Genomic DNA, 14,104 nt, shown 5'->3' on the forward strand with positions numbered 1-14,104 from the left:
ATCGTAAGGGATCCATGAATTTCTTCCACACTGGTGTGGGTTCTTGAGTTTAATTCAAGGCGGCTTGCATTCATTATTTACACATTATTTAAAAACAGATTGAGAGTCACAGTAACACCATAATGAATTGCATGAATTACATGCCACACGGTCCCACTATAATGACTGCATTGCAGTGCGGAATGAATTCCACTTGATTAGGCTGCATTAAATCCTAGTGACTGATTGTTTGGATTTAATTAGATATGTTAATTATAACATTAAGTATGATATTCATACACACCGTATATTTATATTACACCACGTACTTGCTGTAATTTTGCTATTCACCAATAAGTTTTCTGTAAGGCAGTCCATTCAGGATTTTACGATCGCGGACATATTCGGAGGAGCTTGCAATTTTTCAATTATGACCACAGAGTTTCCATTGATTTGAGCCAAGACGAGTCATGTGACGTCATCACGACGTGCATTCAGCCAATGTCCTCTTCGATTCACGTGCGTCGAGCACGAGTACAGCTAAAAGGTCTCATTTACCAACAAACATGACTCGTGCAATTGCAATTTCACCAATTCAAGCAGTTTTCCACAAAAAAAAAAAAACAAAAACAAAAAAAACACAAAATGCATCAAACATTTTGTAAAAAGCCGCAGCAATATCAAGCATTTTTGGTCATGACAATCACACACACACACACAAAAAAACCGTCACGAAATCCAAACTGGTCAGGAGATGTTTATTTAACATTCATTGAAGGAGTCTCCAGTGTCAGTGCTTTATAACATTCGGTAGGTTTTCCCACCATGGGAAAGTCTTCAGGATATTGTACTTTCTGTTTTCTCAGAAGCATGACAAACTGTGCTTTTTTTTTTGTCTTAAGCCATAACTATCTTGTTTTGCAGACGTTCCACAATATATATATATATATATATATATATATATATATATATATATATATATATAGCTATAAACTGAGTTATGTTGTATGCAAAATCCGTGGCCTATTTATTTATTTATTTATTTTTATTAAATTCTCAAAGACATATCTATATGATTAAGCAGCACAGAAGCACGACATCTATTTCAGACATAACTGTCTAAGCTGTATGATGTCAGCCAAGGTCAGAGTCAAGTGGTCAAAATTAGATGAAGAGATTCTGCCACGTAGTCGAGGTTATTGCTGTTGATGGCACTCACGTTGAAGCAGCCACCCGGGAGCAGATACACATGCCTCTGCTTCACCAGAAATTCCACCTGCTGAACTAATGCACAAAATGAATTAAATGCTTAGAAACAGGCAACGATTCACTGACCTTTTGTTCAACCTTTTTTTTTTTTTATAATCACTTCCCACTAGATGAGTCACTGCTGTAAAGCTCTGGATCAGAATTTAAAACCGAAGTGAAATAATCCTCCCCTTTCACAGACACGAGTCCTACATACACGTCAACAGAGAACGAGAGAGTGCAAATGAATTCAGCTCAATCATATTTTGTTCAACTTACACTCTACTACCGATGTCAGATGAACACAGTTTTCCACCACTTATAATAGACATCTTTCCTGCGTTTGCGTTCATACTCATTCGTTAGCGAAAGATCAAGACAGAGATAGCGAGTGCAGTGACATTTCACACTGGGAAGCATTTAAATTCTTTAAACATCACATTCTGCACACACTCAGCTCAGGTGCTCATTAGATGGCGAAAGTTTTTTAAAAGGACAATCTTCTCGAACTATCTGAAAAGAGCACAGACTTCAAAATTCTCCCGTTACATATCGAAGCTGTCTGCAAACGCGTGACTTGTGCACTTCGCCAAAATAATCATAAATGAATCATCTGGAAAATGACTCATCCTGCCACAACCATCAACCAAGTACCAAAGAAAGGCAAAAAGAGGGTCTTTTTAGAGCTAGTTTCAAAGAGCACCCACAACACGGTGGAAGGAAAACTGACTTGCTAACTTTCTCTGACCTTTTCTCAGGTAAGCTTTGTTCCACCTTAACTTAAATGAAGACGACTGGCAGCTTTGGGACAGATTCAAACTGAATGGGAGGATCGTTTAGAAACGGCCGTGGTATTGGCAAAGCAGTTTGTCTGTCTTTCTACGATGCATCGACACTGAAACGCTTTCCACCTTTACATAACCCCGTCTTAGTGTGTGTGCAGAACGTGCTGTTTGGTGACTGTGAACTTCCCTTCAGACAAAACGTCGATCTCTGGCTTGATCTTCCATTAATGAAGCGGTCATCACACATCTGTTATGAGCGGGAAAATGTACTCACTTTATTTAATTGATTTGTCAACAAAAACAACGCTCACCAGAGAGTCCAATACAACAGTAGAGTCCTGCCGACTTAATCAAGTGCTCCCATGTGCCTGGGCTTCCTAACAGACGCAGCTTCTCTCGGAGACGCTCCTTTATCAGCATGCATCTCTCCACTGTACGTTTTAGCCCTTCCTGCCTGTCATAAAAGTCATTTAAAGCAGTCATTTAATAAGGTATAAAGCCTTTGAAATCGATTTTGTGGATGAGTCTTTCAGATTATTACAGCTGGGTCTCAAATGTTTATTTTATTATTATTATTATTATTATTATTATTATTATTATTATTAATTTTTTTAGCAGACACCACTTTAAAACACAAGCACTTGATTGTAAGCCAATCAGGACATAGAGATTGCAGACTAAAGAAGGACTTTATATGGACAATACTACTAATGAATTAATAGTGTCATATTTAAGTATCTAATATTAACCTTGAATGACATCTCATAGATTCCTGAGTGGATTTACAGCCTAAAACATGGATTTCAGCACTACATATTGTGGTTACGTCAGTTGCCAAACGATCAACTCCCGCTTAACTGTCTGAATATATCTGAGGTCTGAATACTGATGTGCATAATTTTGGTATTAACTCCTCACTAGGAGAAAAACCATGGTATAATATTACAATGCAATGGCTCTGCTTAGTTTTTGTTTCCCCATTTCAGGCTTATTTAAGTTTTTCTGGCCCTGAAATCAGCGCCGCCGCTTCTCCCTAAAAGGTGATCCACAATAGAAATAATTTTAACAGAGTGGGCGGGTGCTTCTTTAAGGAACATGATATACAGTTGAGTGTAAAATTTTGCAAACGTCTACTTTACAATTCTGAAACCAACAAGAGTACTGTAATTTTATGGGGTTTTAATTTTTTTAATTTTTACAAATGCTCCTTCCTGTTTATATTCCTACATATGATACAGATTTTTATTTCAATTGCATTTAACGAATTGACCAATTCTTCTGCTCTTTGTATTTTTTCTCCATTGCTGTTACCTTTCTTCTTTGGGCCATATTACAAAAGTCAAGCTATAAATAAAGGTCTAATTTTTTCCTCCCAAATCTCAATAACAAACGATTCACTGTACATAGTGTATGAAGAAGCTTACCATTCCACCATATGCGCAGGATTGCTGAGCACCGTTGTTACCACTCTGGCACCTTCCACTGGTGGGCGGGACCAGAGCGTTTGGACGATCTTCTCTGCCTGGAACTGGACAGCCAGCAGAGTGGCGTTCTCCTTCACAACACACAGTAGGTGAGCCACTCTCTCTCCTGAGAAAGTGAGATTGGATACAATATTAGACATGTGAAGCATGAAGGTCAGGCCTGAACAGAGAAAAGACTTCACTGAAGGTATTAAATACAGAATTGCACAGAATTGAAATATATTTTCCAAACGACAGGCAGGCTCTCCATGGAGAAATGTGTAGTTACACAATGTTACATCTGGCTGCCTGGGTTGAGTGAATAAATTCAAATATGTAAACGAACGGTAATGTGTTTTGTCTTGCAAACTAGCCTTTGAAATGTAAAAAGCTATAGTTTTTGAGTCAGAATATACACACAAAGTGAATCTGACTCATTGAATTTATTCAATATTAATATTTACACCGGGCAAGTTATCTGTGTTCAGAGTCAGATTACGCACATGCTTCAGGAGATCCTATTCTCTCGGCATATTATTCAGGTTAGGCAAACAGTTCATATCTCCAAGGTTGCCAGATTTTTCTTGAGCAGAAGGGTCAGAGATTGGGTTTTTTCAACAGTGTCTAGACCACCGCCTTTAAAAACAAACTTACCTCTAAACCCCAAAAAACAATGGATAGAAAATGCGGACTAAAGGAAGAGATTTTTTTCTTTGCTCTCATTTTTAATGATAAAAGCTGAGTTGAAATCTGTCAATACATCTGATGTTTGAATACTGTAGCTCAACCCTGAATACAACCTTTACTAATCATGTTATTTTTATTTGGTTATTCTCATTAAATGCCATTTTCTTCATATGTCTATAGGATAGAGTTGGACTATATTTCTGTGTTTGCTCTTACCATACAGGCTGAAGTTGTGGGAGAAAGACTGAGCGCACAGTAATTCCATCCCCAAAGATACACAATATCTCAGTGCCCAGGAGTCCTGATCGATGTCCCTGCTGCACAAACCCTGAGCTGGCAGCAAGAAGAAAGGCAGAAGCCGACGTTTCTGAGAGAGGAGAAAAAGAGAGGTACTGAATAAACACGTACCTGATACAACATTCATGTTTAAACTATAACATGTCAAAGAGTAGCTTCCTACAACAGTACATTCTCAGCGTGCAGAGTTTTGCAGAGTTTCAGTAACGTCCCTGCTTATAATAAGAATTCATCTTAATGGCTAATTATTGCAATTATTAAAATGAAGTGTTTTTTATTTTTTATTATTGGACTAATTTTTATATAATTAGTGCATACTAAAACATTAATGGTTTAGAGATCTTAAAAAATGTTTTCATATATTGCCTAATATTTTAATATTATTAATATCCGATGTCGACGTTTATATGGTTAAGTATCATTTATTATATAGGATGGCATCATATAAAAATGGAATACACTGCAAGACAGTACTATTGTTTCCTAAAGGTCAAGTAGAATATATCATGTTTTCAATATATTTCTTTATTATTTGGAAATTGCATTCGTGTGGTTTTCTAACAGTCAGTTAAAAGATTGTGACTAAGTTGTCTGTTACTAAACAGAAACCAAACAGCATTATACCACCAGGATTTCAGCCACACGTTTCCATTCGTCCTGTGAGAGATCGGCTCCGGTGGGACTGTGTCCTGAGGCGGAAAGGACCACCGTACTTTGTTCCGGAGCTTTCTCCAGGTCCTCTAACATTTCTTCCACACACACTTTGCGACCCCCGCTGTCCCAGTAGCGGTATCGTTTCACCGCCTCAATGCCTGCTGCCTTAAAGATACCAGGTAATGACTCTGTGAACAAATCACACCAGGAATGTAATTTAACAATGAGAGAGTGTTACACTAACAGCTGAAATGAATGGGCTGACAGAAGCATGATAAGAACACAATGATAAAGTGTTTAGAATTTCTTATGCATTTTCCTCAGGTATTAATCAAATTCATGTCAATAGCGTCTAGATTTCATGTTGTCTAAATTCATATATATATATATATATATATATATATATATATATATATATATATATATATATATATATATATATGAGAGTTCCTCTTGTCTTGTGACTGTAAAGCTTTGTTAATATAATTGAAATATTAATTATGCAATTTTGCTTTTCAGAAAAAAAATTGGGTTTTGTAAACAAAGTAAAATATCATATGGTTTTAAAGTGAAAGTTTTTGTTCAGTTTTGTTGTCATGTCCATTTTAAAGTCGACCCAAAATGAGGTACAGATAACAGATGTATATTTATAAGGTAATGCTCAGATGATGCGCCATGATGAATGGTGAAGTTTATGTTATCTTGATTTGGATGGAGGCTTGGATCCGACAATAATAAAATTATTATTAAAATGTTTATAAAAAATATATGGAAAGACCATTTACTAAATGTTGGGGACTTATCATTAATATCTACAACTGAAGATTTGGTTAAAATTAGTATGCCATTGGGGGTAGACATAATTATTATTGTTAAAATTCTTTTTCATTCTTGTCAACAAGCTGGTTTACAATTAATGTTACGCTGGAACCAATTCTCCATGTACAATGACTTGTTGTTATAAGTGACATTACCATTGTTCCACATAAAACATCTATTGCGAGAGAAATTGTGCATGTACAAAAGTGACCAGTACAGTAACGCTTGTCTATGATAACTAGTCGGGCTAAGCCAAACTCGACAGTTAGTACCATGGATTTTTATAATGTTGGGGGTGGGACACTTCAGATTCTAGAGAGCATTTGATTGGACAGAAATCTGTTGAGAAGCTGAAGTGTAGAACGATGTCATCAAAACTGTTGATCCGTATTGGTGGTAGAGTGAGACTGTAAATTTTGAATTCATATATTTTCTAAATGTGAATTTTGTCATTGTTTTGGAGGACACTAGCTTATAGATTACCTTCAGTCCGACATATTCATACCGTACTACAAGCCACAAAACATCCATTTTGATTTCATGGGGACTTTCATGAAAAGTAGTGATGGCAGTGGACAGCAAAGACAAGGGCATGGGGAGGAAGAAATAGAAACAGTCCAAAGGAAAAAAAAAAGTGATGTATGACGTTACGCACAGCAAAAAAAGTATTTGACTCATAAATTTCACTCCAGCCAGGAAGCCAACGTTGGCAACCGTGGTACACATAAGTCTCGGATCTTGGCTGGATGTTATTTCGACAAGCGGTAATCAGTAAAGATCCTGAACTTCCTACAGTTTTAAGATGCATCTCTAATCTCACACATCTAATCCACATAACCAAGATCTTCAAGTGAGCTTGATCTGCTAGATCCACAGCTGTAACAAACTGCAAGGTGGTAGATTTCCAGTTGGTGACCACTGGTGTCTTTAGATTTAAGAGCTGAACTTTTATCCCAATGCTAGTGTTATACACACCATCACACGGAGAAGACAGCAGAACGTCGCCGGCCCAGGAAGAGCTGACGCAGAAGTAACGCTTTAGCAACTCTGCTCCCAGGCGCACAGCTCCGGAGCTGCCCACCGTCTGTACAACTAAAACCTGCAGAGAGTGAAATAATAACAAAGAGCCAGCCAAATGTTCAATCATAAAGACTCCACACTATAACCCAAGGATGCAAAAGTCCTGGTCATTACAATAGCTTCATGAAGTTTATTACTTAGAAAGTAATCCCAGCTGAATGTTTTTACACTGAGCGATAATGCAATGTAATGCAGTGAAGGTTCTGCTTTTCAGTATGGCATGTTTTCCTTATGTCACAAATGCAAAAGAAAAAGCAATTCTCTCTGTCTACTGCATCTCACATTTCCCATCCAGTGCAATTACGTTCAGATCTTGCATACAATCTATATTATTCACCTCTAATGGCTTGCCTTAATAAGGTTTGGAAAGGAAAACGAGTACAAGCTCTTGGTATCTACAGTAGAAGTGTATGGTTTTTAAAAACATACATTTTTTATGACTACTATTCCACTCTGTTTTTCTCTGCTTTAGAATTGTATCATGGAGCACATTGTTTAAGGGGCAGCAGTTAAGAGTGTGTCTTATTGCCTTAAAATTTTTTTTTTCATCAAATATTCCAGCAAAAGCACTCGCAGTTCACCTGCAGCACTCTGTGATTATCAGGAGTATGTTGCTGGGCTACAACAACAACAACAACAACAAAAAACCTGCAGTGGTTTAACCCATCACAAGTGTACTCAAGAACTCAAATCGATGGCCTAAAACACTTCCTTGTTTTGTACGGGAGAAAACAGTGTTTTACTGAGCGTAACTACCACTACAAAATAGTCATATTTATAGAATTCCTTGAGTTAGACATTCAGAGGTGATGCTTTATGTATTTGGTCACAACACTGACGTGCAGGATTCAGTATATTTAGACGCATATGTTCCTTGTAATGATTTCCGATACTAGGTTTTGACTTACTCTAATCGAATGCATTTGAGTGAGATCTAAAGGATCAAGAAAGGTGAAATGACTAGTCTCAGTAGATGGTTTAAAGCTTGCTGATTGGCAGGGATGAAAACACAGGTGAAAAAAAAGCAGTGTTTAGCTTTTGAATTGCTTCAGGATCCTCCTGCTCTACAGTTACCACCTTGTGAATGCCAGATGGATTTACAGTTACAGGGCCAAAGTAGAGTACATGCAAGGAGATTTCGCCATAGTGAATATGAGAAATTATCTGGAGGTCAAATGATCTCTCTGTAGCTGTGTCTCTCATCTTCCGGCATTTTGTGTAATCCAAGCATGTTCTTCTGTTACCGTCTGGATATAATATCATCAGTGACAAATAAGGGTACCACAAGATTAAATATTTACAAGAAACACCAGCCTTTGTTTTACAGATCAACCCACCATCCAGTCAAAGGCTTCTACCGTTCTTCTCTCTCGTCTAAACAAACTACACAGTGTAGATATTGCGTCACTGGCGTTATCAGTGTATTCAGCTGGCAAGTTGTCAGTGATGAATAAAAACCCCATGGATTTAACGAGCAATTTCAACAAATAGAGTCATATCTCATATAGACAGACTGTAGCTGTACGATGTCAGTCTGATGTCGCTGTCTCAGACAAAAGTCACACATTGTAAAAGAATTCTTTGGTCAAAAGCTGAGTTCTGCAGCTTTGCATAACGTGACATGCTGATGATTTAGTGCCATTACGACTAAAAACGCTCAAGTTCTGGCACTGTCAGAAAGTTTATGACCTTAAGCACAGTTTGAAGAATGTTTCCATTTATGCAAGCATGTTTTCAGCATAACCCCAGATCATGCCGATTGAAGACATAAGCAAAATGTAGTCATTTTCTTTAATCACTGGTTAATCGCGATTGTTAGTGGATCTTCATCATTGAATCTGACATGGAGAACACATTCTCCGACATACTTTTATAGAATTATACAATGGTTTTACTGGGATCATCTACAGTGTGATAAGGAAAAGTCTTAAAAGATCACTGAAATCACACAGTCTAAATGTGAAGGTGTGTGTAGTACAAGTCGAAACAAACGTCACCCTATTCTCCAAAATGGCAGGGCTATCCCGGCCTAAGGCCAGCTGCGATGCCCTGCTGCTGAATTCTGGGATGCCAAGTGGAGGTGGATACTCTGGGATAAGGGTGGGGTCAGTGGCAATTTGTTGCTTGATCTTCCGGATGAGAGGATTCACTATGGGGTGACCATCCTCGCCTACGTATTCTGAAAAGGAAGACGTTCACAAAGGTTAGCAATTAGGCTACACTGTTGTTCAAGAGCATTTGAGGTGCACAGTGGCGGTGTTTGGTGGCGCAGTTTGGTCAATTCCCTCTTCACCTGGTTCAAATTAGTCGATTAACAATCCAGTTTGTGTATTAGAGCAGGGACATCGCTGGTGTTTTGCATCTATGTGATATATTTTAAATAATAATAAATATAATAAATATAATAAAATAAATAATTAATACTGGGCGGCTGTGGTTCTGGTGGTAGAGCGGGTTGTCCAGGGTTGGTGGTTCGATTCCCGGCCCACATGACTACACATGCCGAAGTGTCCTTGGGCAAGACACTGAACCCCAAGTTGCTCCTGATGGCAAGTTAGTGCCTTGCATGGCAGCTCTGCTACCACTGGTGTGTGAGTGTGTGTGTGAATGGGTGAATGAGACACAGTGTAAAGCGCTTTGGATAAAAGCGCTATATAAGTGCAGACCATAACATCATCTAGTCTTGAAAAAAAATACTGATTTATTGCCTATTTACATCTGGTCATATCATTCATATTGATTATCCTGACAATATCTGGATCGGGATTATCCACATTAAAATGCATGTGTAAATGCGCAAAGGATGAACAGATCTAAATCCCAAAGCATTTCTATAAATTCAAGATATACTATAAATACATCCGCATGACAACACAGGAAGTTACTGGTCAAATGAAATGTGCTAATTTGCATATTATGCACAATATAGCAATCAGTGTCCCATCTACTAGGTGATGCATTTAGATACAAGTGTAAATGGATGTGATTTCAAATTTTACCAGGATTTTTATCAGGATTTTTTTGAGGATACAATGAAGACGCATGACATGACTAGGCACATCATAGGAGCATTTACATCTGGATTTTGATGTGAATTAAATCAGAATTAAGATGCATGAAATGACCAGGTACATTTACATCTGCATTTTGATGTGAATTAAATCTGAATTAAGATGCATGAAATGACCAGGTACATCTCAGGTGCATTTACACCCGGACTTTGATGTGAATTAAATCTGAATTAAGATGCATGAAATGACCAGGTACATCTCAGGTACATTTACACCTGGATTTTGTGAATTAAAACTGAATTAAGATGCATGAAATGACCAGGTACATTTACACCTGGATTTTGTGAATTAAATCTGAATTAAGAAGCATGAAATGACAAAAGAGATCGGATTGAAATCCTTTTTAAAAGCTTATTTTGTACATTTACATCTGCATGTAATAATCCTGATATTTCAGACGCGAGTTTTTCAATATATTTAACTGTTGGATGTACAACAGCTCCGGAGGTCAGTGATGGTTCGCGCGCACCATCAATTCCGCGGTTGCGTCACTCACCCCTGCACGCGAGGCAGACCTTGTCAGGATGCGAGTCGCGTTGGAAATCTTCCAGAAGTTTCTCCTCGGTGTTGATCGCCGCCACAGGGGTATCCCGGGGCGCAGAAGGACAGGAGGCCATTACTGCGTGAAACACCGTCTTACTTATTCAGTGTCAAAAGATGGGTTTTTCGTTCTCGCGATATCGCAGGTGCGTCGCGTGAACCAAACCGGCCTCCGTGTTTACTTTCATGTTGCCATGGTTGCATATGAAACAGTTCTCAGCAACCAGCACCCATGGGCTATGTCCGCAACCGCATAACATGCCTAAATAGTACACTACGCTCTGTATGGCAAACTGCAGTGGTGTATGATGTTGATGCAGTGTTTCATAAACGATTTGGGACGCAGCCCGTTTTATAGCGTGTTGAAACCTACCATTAGTTCATAATTAACAAGTTATGCTGACTTCATGGCCATTTCCCCACTACTAACACCTTACAATAATTCATAAAACCCTTCAAAGCTAATTATTATTTTAATACCTCATTTATTTTATTTGATTATCATTGCTTACCAAGTGTTCAGACCTTTTCTAAAAGCTTAGCTGCCATTCTTAATGTTTTATTTCACATCCAGGCTGATTTGCATCAGTGATAAAAGCGACATTTAACTGCACCTTTTCTTCGAAAAACACACCACAATTATCCTACTAACAATACAAATAATTATTGTTCAGGGTCAGACAGATGACCGAACCCACTTGTATTCATAGCTTCAGATGCAACAGTGAATTCAATACAGCAATCATCTTTGCTCTTTTCTCATTTTCTAGTTTGCGTCACATTCATTCATTTCAGCACTCACTTAACCGTGGGTTCATCAACTGAATCTGATTAGTTATAAAAGAAAAGGCAGACAAATAACATCACAACCCTGCTGCCTCAATATACTCCAAGTCTGTGGATTTCTTTCCCTTCACATTTGTCTTGCTTTTCTGATTCATAGACATAGTACACATTCATTGACGTACACATATCGATGTTTGAACCCACAGATCCGAGCTGTACATTTTGATCACAAAACATGTTCAAATTCATCCACACAGTTAATCGGTGACAATTCAGCATGGTTCAGTCCGTCAAATCGTCAACCAAGAAGCCACCTCCTCCTTCCTCCTCCTGCTCCTCCGTGTTTTCCGTAGGATTAACTGAAAAGACAAAATTGGAACATATAATCCTTTATGAAAACCATACAGAAAGCTATGCACACTGCAAACTCACATGTAATATGTTGCACATACGTGTAATAAATGCTCACGTGTAATATGTTGAGCAGAGATGAACACCGGCCCTTTGCCTGAACACAAACTGAAGGTAACAGGCGGCATGAGCTCCAAGGCAGGGAAGCTGACCTGAAACACCGGATAAAGTGCAAGATCAAGTGCACGCTGTTAAATGTACTGTCCTAGACATTCATTTAGATTGTGATCCACCCACCATGGGCATACAGTGACGCAGGGTGGCAATTGGAACAGGCTTAGACTCGCCAACTCCGTCTGATACAGCAACTACATGCATCTCGTCACTTGCCTGTGCACCGAGGCATATCTGCAGGAGAAAGTGGAATTCAATTCAAATCACTCATCTTCAACTGGTTTTCTTGCCTTAAACTTAGACGAGTCTAAACACAATCTAAACTTAGACGAGTCTAAGTTTGCTGCAATAACTCTCTTTTAACCCACTGCACTTGAAAAAAAACTGACAAAGTACTCTTTAATTTAGTTCACTGTAGCTTAAACAGCAAGTTAACCCAAAGTACAAAGGGATTATTATGCTGTCTAAATTATATTGTTGAATTTACAGGTAAGTAACTCTACTAAAAGTTATGGGGGTTGAGAAAAAAAAAGAAAAAGCTGTTGCACATTTTTAAAAGCTTACAGAAACTGAATGATTTTTCAAGCCACTTTTAATAATTGGGTAAAAATGAAAGAAAGAGAGGTCGGTCATTTGCCTTCCCATAGACTATTGTTATTCACAGCACAGTGGCTCGCACCATTACACTTTAGAAGCAGCGCCATTTATTCCCTAACTGCCACTTTCAAATTCATCCACAATTCTCGACACATGCAGTATCAAATTAATTTACCAAAGTGTAAAAACTACCCAGGTTTCAGATGGTTGAGTTTAGGGATGCAAGGGAAGTTAATGCAACGGCAATACTAATGTGAGGATCCACATTCAAGCGTTTAATAGAATTTAGAAATTGGGCTAGATGAATTGAACCATATGTACTGTACTTCTTGCACGGGATTGTGGCTTTGGGCCAAAAGTGATGCTCAACTGTATGCTCTGTTTCATATCATGTTTTGAGGTAAGATGTCATCAAGGTTGACTTGTTCCTGTGTTCTGGGAGCCAGATTTGGATGAGTTCATTGCCGCTGTTCCATGGCAATATGCGGGCCAAATGAAAGTGGTACGGGTGGGTTGGCAGCTGGCCATCTCATAGTTGCTCCTGGCACAACTAATAATAGTATAAGAGTTTTTTTTATTATGGGGAGGGTGAGGTTGGGGTGGATTTTCATGCAGTATTGATCGAGTCCAAATGTGGCCTCTTATCTTGTCTTGTCTTAAAGATATTTCAAATGAATGCTTTAGCAGGAGGAAGTCATCTTGCTATGGGAGACACCTTCTAGACATAGGCTTCAATCTAAATCTGGTTTGGAGCCGGTCCAGGGCAGAAGATCCATCACTTATGGACAGATGAGTAATCTTACTGTTTTGATGAAGAGCTGGTTCTCCAAAAGATCATCTTCCGCCTCAAACACGGCTGTGGTTTGGCTGGAACTGAGCTCACATCCTGGATAAAAGGGAAACATATGAATGAAAAGTAAGCATATGGCAATATTTATCCAGACAAAAAATAAGGTGATAAAAAAAGAAGAAGAAGAAGAAGAAGAAGAAGAAGAAGGAAAAAAACAAAACAGTCAGGTCTTACCCCAGTACACACAGACTTTATCAGAAATTGACGAAGAGCTGGTTATGTCTGACAGGCCAAGTGAAGTTATGGAAACTTCTTCAAAGCAGGTAGTCATTTCATTGAAATTTCAGGCCTCACTAGCAACACAAGCAAAATTAAGAGGTGTGTGTTAGTTGTAGTTATGAAGGATGTAAAGATTTATTGTTGCTTTTATAGCCACAGAGTCACATAAACAGACCATTTCTCTATAGCTTTTGTGGGTCAAAATAAATAAGACAAAAACAAAATTATATATATAAAAAAAATCATTATATGACATACAGTCATTAAACAGTTGTTACAACTATGACATGCTTGAAATGACATTAAACTTTGGCTAAGTGCTACATTCAATCCATCTTAATAGAACTGTTTTCATTAAGCTCTAGTTTGAAACAAGTTATATCATTTTCAGGCCTGTGTTTATAAATTCTTAATAACTAATATCATTGCAATATATATATATATTTAGCTTTATAACATTAAACTTACTGAGAAACGAGGCGAAAGCAGACTCGAGGACTCGAC

General features: G+C 38.2%; 3 protein-coding genes across 5 annotated transcripts in view; all 3 read right to left on the reverse strand.

The window, feature by feature from the left end:
• Nucleotides 1-733: 733 nt before the first annotated feature.
• On the reverse strand, nucleotides 734-11,453 carry got1l1 (glutamic-oxaloacetic transaminase 1 like 1). Of its 2 annotated transcripts, XM_017468321.3 has the most exons (8): nucleotides 10,580-11,453; nucleotides 9,010-9,191; nucleotides 6,908-7,031; nucleotides 5,084-5,301; nucleotides 4,379-4,529; nucleotides 3,437-3,602; nucleotides 2,324-2,466; nucleotides 734-1,263 (listed from the first exon to the last, which is right to left on the reverse strand). In XM_017468321.3, exons 1-8 carry the CDS (start codon nucleotides 10,698-10,700, stop codon nucleotides 1,130-1,132), a joined length of 1,239 nt encoding a protein of 412 aa, XP_017323810.1. In that variant the 5' UTR covers nucleotides 10,701-11,453; the 3' UTR covers nucleotides 734-1,129. The 2 variants fall into 2 exon arrangements, with proteins under 2 accessions (XP_017323810.1, XP_017323811.1); XM_017468322.3 differs by lacking the exon at nucleotides 2,324-2,466.
• Nucleotides 11,454-11,582: 129 nt separating this feature from the next.
• Nucleotides 11,583-14,104, reverse strand: part of npm2a (nucleophosmin/nucleoplasmin, 2a) — a 182,907-nt gene continuing 180,385 nt past the window's right edge. The window contains exons 2-7 of one of the 2 annotated variants that reach the window (XM_017468323.3): nucleotides 14,069-14,103; nucleotides 13,556-13,674; nucleotides 13,335-13,417; nucleotides 12,058-12,168; nucleotides 11,879-11,972; nucleotides 11,583-11,768 (exon numbers count right to left, since the gene is read on the reverse strand). In XM_017468323.3, the coding sequence (XP_017323812.1) occupies nucleotides 11,692-11,768; nucleotides 11,879-11,972; nucleotides 12,058-12,168; nucleotides 13,335-13,417; nucleotides 13,556-13,652 (462 nt within the window). In that variant the 5' untranslated portion in view covers nucleotides 13,653-13,674; nucleotides 14,069-14,103 and the 3' untranslated portion in view covers nucleotides 11,583-11,691. The remainder of the gene's footprint in view (nucleotides 11,769-11,878; nucleotides 11,973-12,057; nucleotides 12,169-13,334; nucleotides 13,418-13,555; nucleotides 13,675-14,068; nucleotide 14,104) is intronic. The other variant, XM_053680134.1, reaches the window with a different exon arrangement.
• adrb3a (adrenoceptor beta 3a) overlaps nucleotides 13,588-14,104 on the reverse strand; it is a 38,900-nt gene continuing 38,383 nt past the window's right edge. The window contains exon 2 of the mRNA XM_053680133.1: nucleotides 13,588-13,674. Coding sequence (XP_053536108.1) covers nucleotides 13,665-13,674 — 10 coding nt within the window. The 3' untranslated portion in view covers nucleotides 13,588-13,664. The remainder of the gene's footprint in view (nucleotides 13,675-14,104) is intronic.

This window comes from Ictalurus punctatus, chromosome 5, assembly GCF_001660625.3.
Source record: "Ictalurus punctatus breed USDA103 chromosome 5, Coco_2.0, whole genome shotgun sequence".
Taxonomy (NCBI): Eukaryota; Metazoa; Chordata; class Actinopteri; order Siluriformes; family Ictaluridae; genus Ictalurus; species Ictalurus punctatus.